This window comes from Elephas maximus, chromosome 15 (genome assembly GCF_024166365.1).
Source record: "Elephas maximus indicus isolate mEleMax1 chromosome 15, mEleMax1 primary haplotype, whole genome shotgun sequence".
NCBI lineage: Eukaryota > Metazoa > Chordata > Mammalia > Proboscidea > Elephantidae > Elephas > Elephas maximus.
In genome coordinates, this window is record NC_064833.1 from 8,463,557 (window position 1) to 8,479,725 (window position 16,169).

At 40.9% G+C, this 16,169-nt stretch overlaps 1 protein-coding gene across 7 annotated transcripts in view; it reads right to left on the reverse strand.

Annotated features, from left to right (window-relative positions):
- KHDRBS3 (KH RNA binding domain containing, signal transduction associated 3) overlaps positions 1-16,169 on the reverse strand; it is a 185,196-nt gene that overhangs the window by 50,030 nt on the left and 118,997 nt on the right. For all 7 annotated transcript variants that reach the window (XR_007513244.1, XM_049853671.1, XM_049853668.1 and 4 more), the window contains 2 exons: positions 15,554-15,749; positions 99-181 (listed from right to left, as the gene is read on the reverse strand). Coding sequence is in view for 6 of the 7 variants with exons in the window: in XM_049853671.1 (XP_049709628.1) it covers positions 99-181; positions 15,554-15,749 (279 nt within the window). In the remaining variant the exon portion in view is untranslated. The remainder of the gene's footprint in view (positions 1-98; positions 182-15,553; positions 15,750-16,169) is intronic.

The following is a 16,169-nucleotide window of genomic DNA, read 5'->3' on the forward strand; positions in this document are numbered from 1 at the left end:
CCCCAGTTGGTTGTTTATCATACTTTTTCCCAGATTATACAAATGCAGTAGGACACAGGTGTCTGTGATGAAGTCTGATAATAAGGAATAATTTTTACCTTTGGGCCGGGGTGCTATAGCTGTTATCATAGGAATCATAACTCTGTTCATCATAAGCCGTACCATATCCATCATCATAGTCCTAAAACATAACAGAAGTACGAAAAGTCAGAGAAGTTTCTAGAAATCAATTATTAATTCAGCTAGCACTTAACTATACCACTAATTATAGAGTAAACAAAAATACAGGTGTGACATCACTGAAAATGACAGAATAAGAACCTCTGAAAAATCGCTCTACAAAAGCAGCAAGAAAACTGGCAAAACTATCAGAATCAAAATTTTCAGAACTCTGGAAATGAATCAAAGGCTGGCAGTGACTCGGGGCATTTATTCAAGAAAAACAGCTGAATCGTGGTAACCAGCGTGAACTCTGTGGTACCCACCATCCCCGAGCTCTGTTCTTGGTAACCAGCGTGAACTCTGTGGTACCCACCATCCCCGAGCTCTGTTCTTGGTAACCAGCGTGAACTCTGTGGTACCCACCACCCCCGAGCTCTGTTCTTGGTAACCAGCGTGAACTCTGTGGTACCCACCATCCCCGAGCTCTGTTCTTGGTAACCAGCGTGAAATCTGTGGTACCCACCATCCCCTAGTTCTATTCTTGGTAACCAGCGTGAACTCTGTGGTACCCACCATCCCCGAGCTCTGTTCTTGGTAACCAGCGTGAACTCTGTGGTACCCACCATCCCCGAGCTCTGTTCTTGGTAACCAGCGTGAAATCTGTGGTACCCACCATCCCCTAGTTCTATTCTTGGTAACCAGTGTGAAATCTGTGATACCCACCATCCCCAAGCTCTGTTCTTGGTAACAAGCATGAACTCTGTGGTACCCACCAACCCCTAGCTCTGTTCTTGGTAACAAGCATGAACTCTGTGGTACTCACCATCCCCTAGCTCTGTTCTTGGTAACAAGCGTAAACTCTGTGGTACCCACCATCTCCTAGCTCTGTTCTTGGTAATAAGCGTGAACTCTGTGCTACCTGCCATCCCCTAGCTCTGTTCTTGGTAACAAGTATGAACTCTGTGGTATCCACCATCCCCTAGCTCTGTGGTAGCCTTGAACAGCAACAGCATGTAGTCACGTTGAAAACCAGCAGGCTGGCAGCCTCCAGGGGGCCGAATGGGGCTGGAGTTTCTTCAAAACCCCATTCCCAGTGAACCACCTTTTTTGATAAGACTTAGGGCTTGCCTAGTATGAAAAGCCTTTTCCATTGAGGAATTTGTCAAAAATAATTAGTGGCAACTGTTTATGATCACAGCTGTTTGAGGTGGTAGATTAAAAACTGGGCAAACAATAGGCTGGTCAAAAAGCTTAAAAAAAAAAAAAAAGTGGGGGAATGAGATATCCATAGGGGCAAGAAGAACTCTGACATATTCCTGGGAATCTAAAAGGTCATGCGCATGTGTGGGGCTGCGTATATGCTCAGGAAAGGCCTGAAAAGGATCTAAGCTTTCAATTGTGCCTGACCTTGAAGCTCTACACTAGCAGAAAGTAAAGGCTAAAGTAAGTTGTCAACTGCCTGGCTGAGTGTTAAAGATGTGCCCCAAAACACACACAGCACTCTTGGATAAAGACTGTGAGATTTACTGACTCTAGGAATTTAAGGAAATCTGCACAATTATTAGCTGACCACTAAGCTAACTTAGTGGAAATTTCAGTGGCCACCCAAATATTAAAAAAAAAAGGGGGGGGGGGAAGTAACCAATTGAAATTGTCCCCGTGGAAGCCCAGATGTTGGACTTAATAGACGAGGGTATTAAATCAGCTATTTTAAATATGCTTAAAGAGCTAAAGAAGTAAAAGCATTTCTACCAAACTAAAAGGAAGTAAAGGAATGATGTCATACCAAATAAAGAATATTATTAAGAAACAGAAACTATTAAAAAAAAAAAAAAAGAGAGACAAATAGAAATTATGGAATTGAATAGTGCAATGATGGAAATTTAAAAAAATAAAATAATCACTGGAGGGGCTCAGCAGTAGATTTGAGCAGGCAGAAACAAGAATCAGCAAAGCTGAAGAAAGGTCAATAAAGATTATCCAGTCTGAGGAACAGAAAGAAAAAAGAATGAATAAAAGTGAACAGAGTCCCAGAGATCCTAACACTCACAATGAGATTTGCAGGCAGAGAGGAGAAAGAGAAAGGGGAGGAGAGAATATCTGATGAAATAATGGCAAAAATCTTCTGAACTCTGATGGAAGACATGAATCTCCACATCCACAAAGCACAAGGAACTTAGAGTAGGATAAACTCTAAGAAATGCACACCCAGACACATCATAACCAAACTGTCACAAGTCTAAGACTGAGAGAAAATTTTGAACTCAGAAAGAGATAAGGAACTTCTCGTCATAATAACGGCTCATCAACTGTTAACAAATGCACCACAGGAACCTAAGGTGTTAATAACAACAGATACAGTACGCTGGTGGGGCGGGGGGAGTGTATGGTATGTGGAAGCTCCGTCCTTTCCGCACAATTCTTCTGTAAACCTAAACTGCTCTAAAAATCCTGAAAAAGAACACAGATGACTATAAAAAACGAATATGGCTTCCTTATGTGAAGAATTCTATTTCTGTGTTTACACAAAGAATCAAAATTATAAACGACTGGAATTTTCTTTAATAATTCAAAATGTAAGTAAAACACTATTTTAACCCTACAGGTAAATCACTCATTTTCATTCAACTACTCTGTCTGGCATTAAAAAAAATAATAAAATAAAATAATTTTTTTTTTCATTTTTTACTCTGTCTGGCATTATAATGCTAGCAATTTATTTCAATTTTCTAATTCTTTAGGTCACTGAATGACTGACTCCTTATTTTTGCTTTAAAGGTTTTAAAAGACTAAGTTTGCGTTTTTAACAGGCTTTTTATCATGATGATTTCACAGCTGAATCTGGCCATGGGTGATATTTTGCCCTCCCTCCCATTATAACAAATATTATTTGTTCAGTGGACAACATTTGAAAAACATAGGGAAGCATGAAGACCAAGACAGAAGAGGAGTTAAAGCTGGGTGTGATTCAAGCAAGTTGCGGAGTTTCTAGTCAGGGAGTAGAGGGAATCCTTGTTGATCATCCGCTATTTCTACTGCCAGGTAGGAGATGAGGTTATTGGGCAGGGGATCAACCAGTAAATGACTTAGCAAAATGATGAAAATGAGGAGGCGCAGAGGGTAGGAGAGCTGGATTAGAGCATCTGAAGACCCAGGCTTGTGCGAGAACAGCGGCCCCTGCTGCTTTACCAGTCGTCCGCTTTTTTCTTATGCTCTTGTCTTCTAGAGTCCCCAACAACTGGTTCCCAACAAACGCTCATCTTTCTTACTTACATAATTTTATAACTAATTTTTAGATTTTTCTGAGGCTAGAGTGAGAATTTTAAAAAACTGCAAATGTATTATTTGCTACAATTTAAGATATAACTGACTTGAATCATAAAATCCAAAACAGATGAATGTTAAAGGGCATTTAACTCAACCAACCAACTTAAGCTTAGAACCTATGCTTGAAAAAACTCGCCAGAAACTGGGTTGGGGAACTTATCTCACTGTTGGCAGTGCTCAGGAATGCTGAAAGATTTTCTTCACACTTGAAATTTGTGTTTGTGCAATTTCTCACATTTCCACATTTTCTCCTAAAGAGATTTTCCTTTGTGACATGGCCCCAGCCTGCATGTCAGCCTCATTTTTCACCACGTGCCTGTGCCTCAAATGCAATTACTCCTAGTTCGCTTACTTTTTCCTACAAGTCTCTGTGCTTGCTCTCTCTGCGTCCTGAATGTTTCAAGACAACGCTCCAACAGGTCTCCTCTTCCACAGTATCTGCTCAGGCCCACAATTACAGAGCCCATCATTCACGTTTCATGTCGCCAGTCTACCTAACACATGCCTGTTACTGTGCCATGTGGAAATGACTTGGGCATTCTTGCCTCACCTACCACACTGTGAACACAGATTGTCTTATTTCTTCTTTTATGCCAGGTACAGAGTAATTATCATGCCTGGAACGTAGTGAGTGCTCACTGGATTGAATGCCTCCAGAACAAAAACATGCCATATCCCTCTTCCAGGTAGTCTTCTCACCTTCCCTTTCCTTAGCTAATCTATACATCTCCCGAGCCCCCGGATGACTAAAAGTGAGGAAGTCACTGTCATCCAGTCGATTCCTACTCATAGCTGCCCTACAGATCAGGGTAGAACTGCCCCAGAGGGTTTCCAAGGCTGTAAACTTTATAGAAGCAGACAGTCACATCTTTCTCTTGCAGAGCAGCTGGTGGGTTCAAACTGCTGACCTTTTGGTTAGCAGCTGAGTGCTTAACCACTGCATCACCAGGGCTCCCTAAAGTGAGGAAAGTGAGCATTATAAAAGCATTTATTTAAGCAACCACTGAACCTGCTCACGAAGAAGGTCCATAGGGATCCCTTACCTGCTAAAATGCGCTACAAAGACGTCTTATGCCCTTCCTTGCGCTTTTCACATAGGGCCCTGCACCTGTGCGTGAGGCAGTAGTGGAGATACCCGTAGCTGATAAAATGGTGGCAACTCATCAGTCCACACAAATCCCTGAGGGCACTCCTGTCTCCACAGCTTCAACGCCCCCTGCTCCGCCATCCGCCATCATTCCGACTGACCAACAAATCCTCATTTCTTTACTCTGTATCTCCTACATCTCTCCTACGTCCATCCCTTCCTCTCCATCCCATTGTCACTGCTTAGAATCTTTCAGAATTTCTCAGCTGGGCTAGCACGCTACCTGAATTATGGGTCTCCCTGGCTTTCTACTGCTTCCTTATCTAAACCGTCCTTCACTTTGTAACCAGAGTTACCCACCTAGAATCTGAACATGCTGCCTTCCTGCTTAAAAATTTCCACTCTCCTGGCTCCTACAAGACAAAGAAGAAACTCTGAAACCTCTGACAGTCTTGCCCTTAGGAACTTACGGGGAACACAGCCTGGGCTGCTGCTTTGTATCTTAGGCTTCAGCAACCTGTGAAGTGCCCTGAAGAAGCTGTGAGGTTTCATGCTGTAATTCCTGTGCTCGTGGCTTTCCTGCGACACTAGCTCTTAGGTCACTGACTCTGGTGCCTGCGGGCCAAATCTCGCCCCTGGTCTGGGCTTCTGTGATGCCTTGCATATACACTGAACCTGCAGTTACGCTTTGTCTCCTTTCTCTCCCACTGGTCTGCAAGGTCCTGGAGGGTAAGGACTGGGTATTGCACACTTTTGTATTTTCAAAGCCTGGCACATGAGAGACATGGAGTAATGTTTGTTAAAAGAACTAACGGTCAAAGGGGGACTTGGTGGCTCAGTGGTTAAGAGCTCGGCTGCTAACTAAAAGGTCAACAGTTCAAATCTACCAGCCGTTCCTTAGAAACCCCATGGAGCAGTTCTACTGTGCCTATAAGGTTGCCATGAGTTGGAGTCAACTCAATGGCAGTGGGTTTGCTTGGTTTTAAGGACCAAATGACAGAAAATATACCAAGTGCTTTTCCGAGATGAATGCAAATTGAAGAAATATTATAGAATGCAACACTTACTAAAAACATGGTACCATTTTAGAAAGAGGCCTCACCTGTGTTTTTTTTTTTTTTTTGCCAAACATTAAGTATCAGTCTTGCGTTTCCTGCTTCCAGGAAGAAAGTTCTCTTTGGAACTCTATTTTATTTCTAAAAGTCAGAACTACACTATTAAAACAATGGACAAACATGGATAAGAAATGTGTGTATATTAATATACATCGTTGCCTCATGAAAAGAGCTTGCCTCTCCATCAAGCTACACTTCAGAGTTTGATCCTTAGATAAGGAAAACTGTGGAAGCGGACCGTAAGTGACGGTGTGACCCGGACTCTGGGTGATGGCAGGGCTGCAGTGAGGGTAGATACATTCTAACACAAGGTAGAGAGTCTTCCCTGGCTTCTCCCGACCTATAAAACGCAGACCAACCTGCCCGCATACCAAAGAAACCTTACTTTGAAAAAAAGAGATTTGTCAGGATAAAGGAAACAGCATGACCTATTTAATTCTATTTCAATCACAAGTAAAATAGAGCATAACATTTAAGCCTAGGAAAAACCTTTTTTAACAGACAGAAGAATTAATGAAATACAGTGATTTTAAAAATGCTGTTTCGGTTTTGAGTCCTTTTAAATGGAGATAATTGTGCTATGTAATGTTTCAGGGTGATATGTGCTTATTTCAAAATATATTTAAAAATTCATATATAATACAGTGTTAAAAGCCTGTTTGAACTTAGTGTTATAATGATTATTTTGAGTTTATAAAACAAACAGGGTGACTAGTTAGAACGGTCTTTTCAGAGCTTTTGCTGTGGTTCTCAGTAACACTCTGCTTGTCAATGTACTCTCAACTGTATCGCCAACGACCACAAGCACATCACATAACCCAATTATTTTACAGTGAAGGAGAAAAATAATATTAATAGTAGTAGATAAGAATCTTCCTCTTAATCGTTTCAATAAAACATTATTTACCTAACAATTAAGTCACAGCCCAAGCTGTTTATTTTATAGCAGTGAAGAATAATATATTATTGTCCTTCTAGACTAATTCAACTTGTTCATATCAGCCTTTGGAGTCTGCTGACTTGGTTCAAACTTCAACTCTGACGACATTCTTGTACAAGTCTTTGGGTGCATCTATGCAGGCATGTATGCTGAGTGGCTACTAAGGAGTAGAAGGCTGGGTCTTGGGGCAGGTGCTCCACTCAGCGGGATGGTGCCAAACAGTTTCCCCAGTGTTGTGCCGATTTCCATTCCCACAGCAGTGTAGATGCGTTCCCATTACAACTCATCCTAGCCAACACTTGAAAATGCCTTTTGCATTTCAGTCATTTTGGCAAGGTGAATGGTATTAGATTATTATGCTTTTCACATAGCAGTGTCTAGGGGCATAACTGGTGTAGTCGTTAAGGACTCGGCTGCTAACCAAAGGGTCAGTGGTTCAAATTCACCAGCCGCTCCTTGGAAATGCTATGGGGGCAGTTCTACTCTGTCCTACAGGGTGGCTATGAGTCAGAGCCGACTCAAGGACACCTAACGACAACAGGGGTATAGTTAGCAAGAGTCTGACCTAAAAGACAGTTACAGTGGTAAACTAAAGAATTAGATTTCTGAGCAAACAACAAGAAAAATACCTATGTATCACTTTTTATGTGCCAGGGTATATTCCATATGCTAATTTATCTAAACTTCATAGCAATCACATGTAGTAAGTGTAAATATTTCCATTACAGGTTAGAAACTCAGGTACAGAAGAGTTAAGCAGCTTGCCTAAGGCCACAAAGCACTTAAAAGGCAGAGTGAGAATTTGAAACTAGTCAGTTTAGCTTCTGATCGACTTTTAACCACTATGATACACTGTCTGTCCCTATAAAACTGAGGGCGAGACCCTATACTGTAGTGAATGCCCCAGTATAATGCCCCACTGTGAGGCCTTACCTGGATAGCCAGTTGACCTTGCTCTGTGCCATTCAACCTGACAATGTGGTTTTATTCAATGGGTTTTTGTAGCCCTAAATAGGAGCCCTGATGGTGCAATAGTTAAGAGCTTATCTGCTAACTGGAAGGTTGGCAGTTTGAACCCATCTACCTGATCCACGGGAGAAAAGACCTGGCAATCTACTTCTATAAAGATTACAGCCTAGAAAACTCTATGGGGTAGTTCTAAATCTATCGCACTGGATTGCTGTGAGTCGAAAAGTGACTCAATGACACCCAACAACAACAGCCCTAAAATTTCTTGCAAGAGTCCATGTCAGTTCCAAGTAGAGTAACACTCTACCCTACCTATAAACAAAGAGAACAGAATAAAACGATAATAAATATCATCAACAATACAGAAACTCTTCTGGCTATCTCTGCAGCATACCAAGACTGTCACATGGAGTGTTCATGGAAAACCCTTCCAGCAGCAAGTCCTCTCTGAGTGCTACTAGTGTTCTTTCCCATTTGGTTTAAACCTTATCTCCTCTAGAAAGTCTTTCCACATTCCATCCATCAGTTAGTCATCCCTTTTTGGTCTTCACTAAATATTATGTACATAACTCAATTTTTTCTTCCTGTATCTACTACATTAAGTATGTACTATACGACAGGCCCCTACCATCAGTAATTTAAAATGTAACGGGAAACAATAAAGAGCCATGACATCATTCTAAGGTGAGTACTCTAATACTCTAAGGATGGATACACATGGGTCTGAATAATTGAGAATCACGACCTAAAAGATACAGGGGGTTATAAAAGGATCCAAAGTGGGGGTGTTAACTGTGTTCCTTCCTAGACTCTGATCTACTTGAAGGCCAGGACTGAGTTATACAAATGTGGCTGAATGTTATAAGAAAACAATAAAACCAAGATAGTGGGTTCTAGTAGGAAATCCTTTTTACCAGACGACCAATTTCGTGCCTCTCTCAAGTTCTCCTCCCACCCTCAGCCCCAAGCCACCGAGGGATATAGAACACTGGTTACAGTGAGTTCAAACAGAAGCACTGACGCTAAGCCACCCTGGATGGACAAACCTAACTACGAAGGCAAACAGGCTTTCCGAGACTTACTGGCCCTTGTTGTTTCAGGGCCCAGAGCCACTTCCTGAATAAAAAAAAAAAAAAAACCCCCATATTCATAAATTTAAAATGTGGAATTATTTTCTAAAGTTTTGTATTTCTAAAATAGGTCAATCAAGTAATTTAAGACAAAGGTTGACTTGTGAGGTTTCAAGGTTTCAAGTAACTATAAACCACTCATACCCCTGCTTCCAGCAGAATGGACATAAACAATTACAGAGCCTTCATCTTTTTATCTAAAATAAAAAGGGGTCCCTAGGCTTTTCAATTCACATTTAAAATTCATTTTCATAAATAACCTTTTCACAATCTGTTTTAATTAAATTTCTCACTATGGAAAACAAGCTGATTGAAGCAGCTGAGATTTTAATTGTCAAAAATTGCACCAGTAGTCACTGCACTGGGGAAATTGCCACCAGCACAACCCCTCTATCCCTGCTAAAATCTCTGAGTCTCGTCCCATGATTAAAGTTTCAGGTGAGTTCTAGTTTTCTTAGAAGACTGAGGAGGAGCATGACTTCATGAAACTGTAGGCAAAATCTACAATAAAAAACAGCACGTACACTTCTGAGATATACTTGGCTTTCCCTAAAGCCCTTCATGGATGTTGCCAGTCATCAAAATTCAGAAGAATTTATTTTTAGTACAAAAGATGGTATAACAGGATGACATGAGTTAGACACTGGGGAGTTGGGGGGGATATTTCCCAATGAGGACGAGCATCTTAACTAAAGAAGCTGCAATGTGGATAAACTGGAAATCAAATAATTATTTAAGAGGAAGAACTGAAAAGGCTTGGTTACTGTTTAGATAGATGGCATGAGGAAAATGACAGAATGAGACTGTGGGAGCCTGGGTACATGTTAGCGCCCACCATTCCTTTTAAACGGGAACTCTGGGGAAGAATGAGGCACCTGGTGTTGGCATACACCACAGCATTCAGTATACTCATAGGGCATTTAGTGGAAGATGGCCACAGGAAGGTGATACCAGACAGAGTTCCAGACAGGCCTGAGGTTTAGCTGTGCTAGTCAGTAACCCATAAGTGTTAGGTGAAGTGATGGGAATGGACAAGATCTTTCAAAAAACATACTGTACCATACTGAGCGTTTCTGATACATACATCTCTTCTGATACAGGTTTTCTTTGTATGTGGACCATAGAGCAATTTATCAAAGATGGCTACCCTTTAGAAATTCATATGTAAATTGGTTCTGCCAGGAAGCATCAGGCATACCTTTCTGTGTAATTACACCACCATTCTGAATTGTTAAAGTGCTCTCTCACTGAATGTATTCTCTGTTCCACTAATTAATTTGTCAGTTATTTAATTATTTGGACATAAGTAACGAATCAATGTCATTCTGGAATAGAGGTACTTCTTGTTCACAAAAATGAGATGAGAAGTTACCGTAATTATGTCTAATTTTACTAAGAGTGGAGCAGAAGGTCTCAATTTATACCCAAATGGCTGAAAACACATCCATTATCTGTTTTCTTTCTGTTTTGGAGAAAAGCTAAACATGCTGAATTGCCTAGTTTTCTAAGAGTCATTCTTAAAAGACAAGTATTCACCGAAACAAGGACTTGGTGTTACCAGTGGCTAGTCTGCTCTATCCAAACGGCTACCGTGTGTCACACGGACTCCGATCATAACAGCCTTCTCATAACCAAACAGATGTATCTGCTCACAGATGTTCTTCTCTATGACACACACTCGGCGAATGTTTCCTGACAATCATCGGATGAAGAACAGTTGGCCTGGATGACATTACAAATGACCCAACTTCTTCACTCACTCACCTTGAGAAAAATCAGTCAAATTTCAACAGGCACATTTTAATAAGGATATATCTATGAATCTTCAGGCTTTCTTGCTTGGACAAATAAAGCACATTCTTAAAATGAACATAAGACTATTTACTAAAAAGAATTATAATATATACCATTAATTGAGTTTTTCTTGAGCCTTTTTGAGCCTAGAACTATACTGGAATGCTTTTATCTTGGTATGCATAATATGGGAAATATGGACAATTTTAAGGATTAAAATGTATACTTTCTCAGAAAAAAAACGAAAAGAAAAATGGAACAGCTGTGGTGGAATTTGAAAGAATAGGAATTTCTCCCCATTTTCCTTCAAATAAGCAACTTATATGATTTCCCTTCTTCTTTTCATCTGCAATAATGGCCTCCCTCAGGTACTAAATGCTAAATGAAAGTTAAAAGGAAAAGTAAATTGAGTTGGCTAGATACAACCAGCCAAGTTCAATAGGAATGAAATTTTTATTACTATCAGTGTATATCAGACATCTTTCTTTAAACTGCATTTCTGAGTTCCAAAGCAATGACAAGCTTTCCTTAGAGATACAAATGCTCCGAAATTCTCACAAAATGAAAATGCTTTTTTTTTTTTTTTTGCCAATAAACGCAATAGTGGTGTTTTTGTTGTTTGTTTTTTAAATCCTAACGCTATCCCATTCTCCATAACAGTTCTCAATTTCCATTTACCTACCTGCCTTTGCTGTCAGTGGCCACCGACTTACAGTAACTCTATGTGTTGCAGAGTTACAGATTTACAAAATCACAAGAGACCATGTAGGTCACTTAATTCAGTTTCCTGCCATCCCTTCCACAGCAGTTCTGATGAGGTGAACATGTAATATCTGCTGCATTTTCTCTGAAGACAGAGAGATTTTATAATCTCAGCTAATGGAACTTTTCTTAACATAGCACTGAATATTCATGATAGAACATAAAAAATCCATTACTGCTGCGTCAATTCCAACTCATAGTGACCCTATAGGACTGAAGAGAACTGCTTCATAAGGTTTCCAAGGAGTGGGTGGTGGATTTGAACTGCTGACCTTTTAGTTAGCAGTCAAACTCTTAAACCATTGTGCCACTAGGGGTCCAAATACTGTACTAAAAAATTACTAGGTGCTGGGAATACAAAGGTGAATGGGGCAGAGGGGAGTGGGTAAGGGGAAGAGTCCTACTCAGATGGAACAGAATTTAATTTATGATTCCAGTTCAATGGAATAAATATTGTAGTATGTTCTAAGAAGACCAATTTCAACTTTCCCACTTGCTACACAAACCATTTCCTTCGTGTTACCAGATCCTGGGCTTTAACTTGGATATGTCATATAGGATCCACCCCAACTATCTAAAAATCCTTCTGGATATACTCAGGATAGAAATTTTAAATCAGCTCAATAAGGAAAAGATACAAAAGTGTAAGACATGGGTCTAGAAGATGCACACAGTCTACGAATGGATGAGGGAGCGTCTCTAAGCATTTCTACAAGAAGCAAACAAATAAAAAAAACCCAAGTTTTGTTTTGTTCTGTTTTCCCTTCCCATGCTGCAAGACCAAGGGTGTTGCATGAGTAATCTGCAGGATTTTGAACACTTAAGACCAAAGAGTCAATGGCTGAGGATATGCTAGAGACTGCAAAGCTGTATTAGAGGGGCTACAAGTAGAAATTTAATTACAGTTGAGTCAGGGAAGGAAGGTGACCTCAAAAGGGTAACCTGAGAGGCAGGGTTACTCATGGTGAGCCGCTGTAAGCAAGGTGAGGGGCTCTGTCAGCTCCTCAGACCAGCTGCTGACAATGCTTCTTACATAGCTACAGATGTTTCTTACTCTAACTGCAGAAAGAGGGCTTCCAAAAATGCTAGGCTAGATGGGGAAAATCTTTCCTCTTGGAAATTAATTTTAACAGGTATTCCCAGGAACAGCAGATACTAAACTAACTGGGAGAGTTACAACACTGATAATCTGATCCCCTCATGACAGTAATTCAACTTGAGGAAGAGGGTGCACTCATAGAGTACTTCCTTTCTTTTGTGTCCCACTATGCAACCGAAGGAAACCCGAGTGGTGCAGTGGTTAAGAGCTCTGGCTGTTAACCAAAAGGTTGGCAGTTTGAATCCACCAGGTGCTCCCTAAAAACCCTACGGGGCAGCCTACTCTGTCCTATAGGGTCGCTGTGAGTCAGAATTGACTCGATGGCAACGGGTTTGGTTTAGTTTTTTATACTTCTAAAAGCATACATAGAAAGCACAGAATTGTTTTTTGTGTGTGTGCGAGAGTTGTTGTATGAAGTTGATGAAATTGCTAATGCTGAACTCCAGTCACGTTAAAATGACAATGGCAGATGTGGCTGTCAGGGATTGAAGGCGGCACTATGGGACAGACAGAACACTGACCCTGGAGCCAGTCACGCTCACACTGGAATTGCAGCAGCAGCTATAGTCAGCGCCTAGAAGAGGGCAAGGCATGAGTCTGGGACTCAAACAACACAGGCTCCCTTTCCTCTTCGGAGCTCTCAAACCCTTGTCTGCTCCTGAGAGGACTCAAGTACAGGCAGCCCCCAACTTACGACAGGGTTCTGTTCCAACAACTCCATCTAAGTCAGTTCTGGCGTACATTGAATACCTAGTGTTTCTTTTTTAGTTTTCATTATTATTGCCTTTTATTATCAATGTCTTTATAAATCCTATCTTTGAACATCTGAGGATGAATATCTGAGAATGATATAACATCAGCAAATTACACACTGCAACACTGTATGTAATATATATTACTAAGGATAAAAAAAAGGATAAGATGTACAAAAATAAAATGGACAGTCGTAAGTGTGGTTTGTCGTAACTCAAATACGTCCTAAGTCAGGTGCTACCTGTATTCTTCTCCACTGCCATTATCCTGTTAGCCACTGTAGTAGATGGAAAAGGGAATAAATTAGCTCACAGAATACTTTTCAATTCAATTGTTTTACGCCTTTCCTGTCAATAAAAATTAGAGCTATAAATAACAAAAACAAGTATCTTGAATTTCTCTCCTCTTTTTTTTTCTCTCCTGGACGCCAACCTTTCAAATATTCATCTAATTTCTTGCTAGACTCACTAGATTATATACGCTGAGATAAAGAACATGTGTGCCTTGGTAACATGGTAGGCATTCAATAAATTTGTTGAGTGGAAAGATGAATTAATTCATAAAAAGAAGGCAATATCTCTTTTTGATGCACATGGACTGTGAAACCAAATAAATTAAATACCTACCCTGACTTACATCACATTTGTGATAAAGTAGGGTCTAGGAAAGAGGTGTCTTACACCCCTGCCTGGCAATTTCCATGAAATCATCCAACCACCCCTAAAAGAAGTAAGGGTGAGCTGAGGTAGAAAGAAACAGACAACAGGCCACCTCAAGTAATTTAACAACACTTTTCTCTCCTTTCTAGCCCCTGCTATTTTCAGGAGACTCAACATCTATGGAGAGCTCAGGCTGGATTACTACTGTCAGCTTAGAAAGAATATCAAGAAGGAGGAACATGTCCAAACAGAAGGAGAGAAAAGGGAAGAGACAGGGCCACATCTCTCCTTAACTGAACAGCAAAATGTTGAAAAAGAACTACTTAGGAATTTACTCATTCAATGTAATTCTCTGAGACCCCACTATGCACTCTCTGCCAAGTACAAAGAGATAAAAGCTATCCATCCCTGCCCTTCCAGAAGTTCACGGTCTAGCTAGGAGAGAGACAGCTCGTAATTAAAGTAATACTCAACAGGTCAGCTGTTACCTCCTCTGAATGTCACTCCTAATAGTTGGCCTCAGTCAAAAAGGACAAACAGGAGGGAGTCAGATGAAATAAGAGAAGAACATTCTAGGTAGAGCAGGCAGCAAGAGCAAAGGCCTGGAAGCTACAAGAGCATGTTCAGGGAATAAGAAAATGTTCAGCATGTCCAGGACAAAGGCTTTGATCTTCCCATGACACTGTATGAAGCTGAAGAAGTTGTCAGTGGCCCAGGGGATTATTGCAGCCTTCCAGAAACTGTGCAAAACGGTGCACATCACCTAACAAGAGACTTCCATGAAAGCAAAGCATAAAGACCTAATGATTCCAGCACTTCGTCCCTGTCACTGCTTCCCTTTCTTTGACAATAGTTCATATACTGTTACTTTATTACTTTCGGTTGCTAATATGAAACATCTAACCAATGCTTCTTATTTTCTTCATTTATGGTAAACTAAGAAGTTATAGTACAAATCCCAGGGGGCTGGTATTCTTGTTAAAGAATTCGTTTTCTCCCCGACTTTCATGGTTATATTTTCTTTCTCTTATGTTAAGTAAGTCTATGAACCGTATCAAAGAATTACTGAATAGTAAATAGAAAACGAACTGATTTGCATTAATTGAAAACCATAGAACTTTTGTCTTTTTCACAGACAAGAATTTCACAAAGAATCCATTTTCAGCAGCACAGCTTAAAAGGAAACATTTAAGGCTGCGCATATTGATATAGGTAGGCGGTTATTTCTTAAATGACTGAATTACTCAGAAGCAACCTAGAGAGGAACATGAAAGAATATTAAATTAAAAGCCTTCGAGAGCTTGAAAACATGTCTCTTTAACGTTAGGGTTGCACTTCCCACGGTCCAAATTCTTCTTCTACACCGTGAATGTAACCTGTTTGATGAAAGAGCCTGCCTTACCCATTTCTGTACCTCTACTATCAAGTGGGAAACCCTGGTGGCGTACTGGTTAAAAGTTAGGGCTGCTAACCAAAAGGTCAGCAGTTTGAATCCAGCAGGCCTTCCTTGGAAACTCTGTGGGGCAGTTCTACTCTGCCCTATAGGGTCGCTATGAGTCAGAATGGACTTGACTTGGCAGTAGGTTTTGTTTTGTTTTTTAACTACCAAGTACTTACTTATAATATCCAAAAGTCTTAGCACTCAATAAACGCTTGCGGAACAAAGGTGGAATATTCAAGAACTCAGACAAGGTGAGGGAGGGCACTTGGTCACAACACCCAGTGGATAAGGCTGCCGTGTGACTTCTTCACTTACGTATTCTCCGTAGGTCTCTTGTGCAGGGGGTGGCGGTGGAGGTCGGTACCCAGTAGGGGGGACTCCTCTTGCTCTGGGAGTGAGAAGACCTCTTCCTCGACTCACTGGCCCTCGGGAGGAGAGGACTCCCCTGGGAGTTGGTGTCCCTCGTGGTACACCAACCACAGCTGGCCGGGCCGTGACTCCTCCCCTTCCCCTGCAAACACGAGGTCAAATTAGCAGTATTCATCATATTCTTTTGTATTTCATCATTCACATGCAATCATACCATCAGAGAAATTGATGTTCCACACTTCTGTAGTGAGGAATAAGAAGACCATATGCAAAGTAAAAACTAAAGCAAACGAGAGACAGGTATCTACTACAAGGCAGTGAAGTCACTTGGGCAGCTAGTCCAGCAAGAATAACTATGGTTAATATCAAAGAGGCCCGGAGACTCAATTTCTGGCTGCACTAGAGCAGGAAGCTAGTCCTCTGGGGAGGCTGTATTTGCTGAGGACTCCTGTAAGACGCAATGCCAGGATCGCATCCAACCTTCACTCCCTACTGTGAGGTGGGGCTTATTTTCCACCCTTTATGGACAAGGAAAGTGAGGCTTAGAGAGGCTTTAAAACTG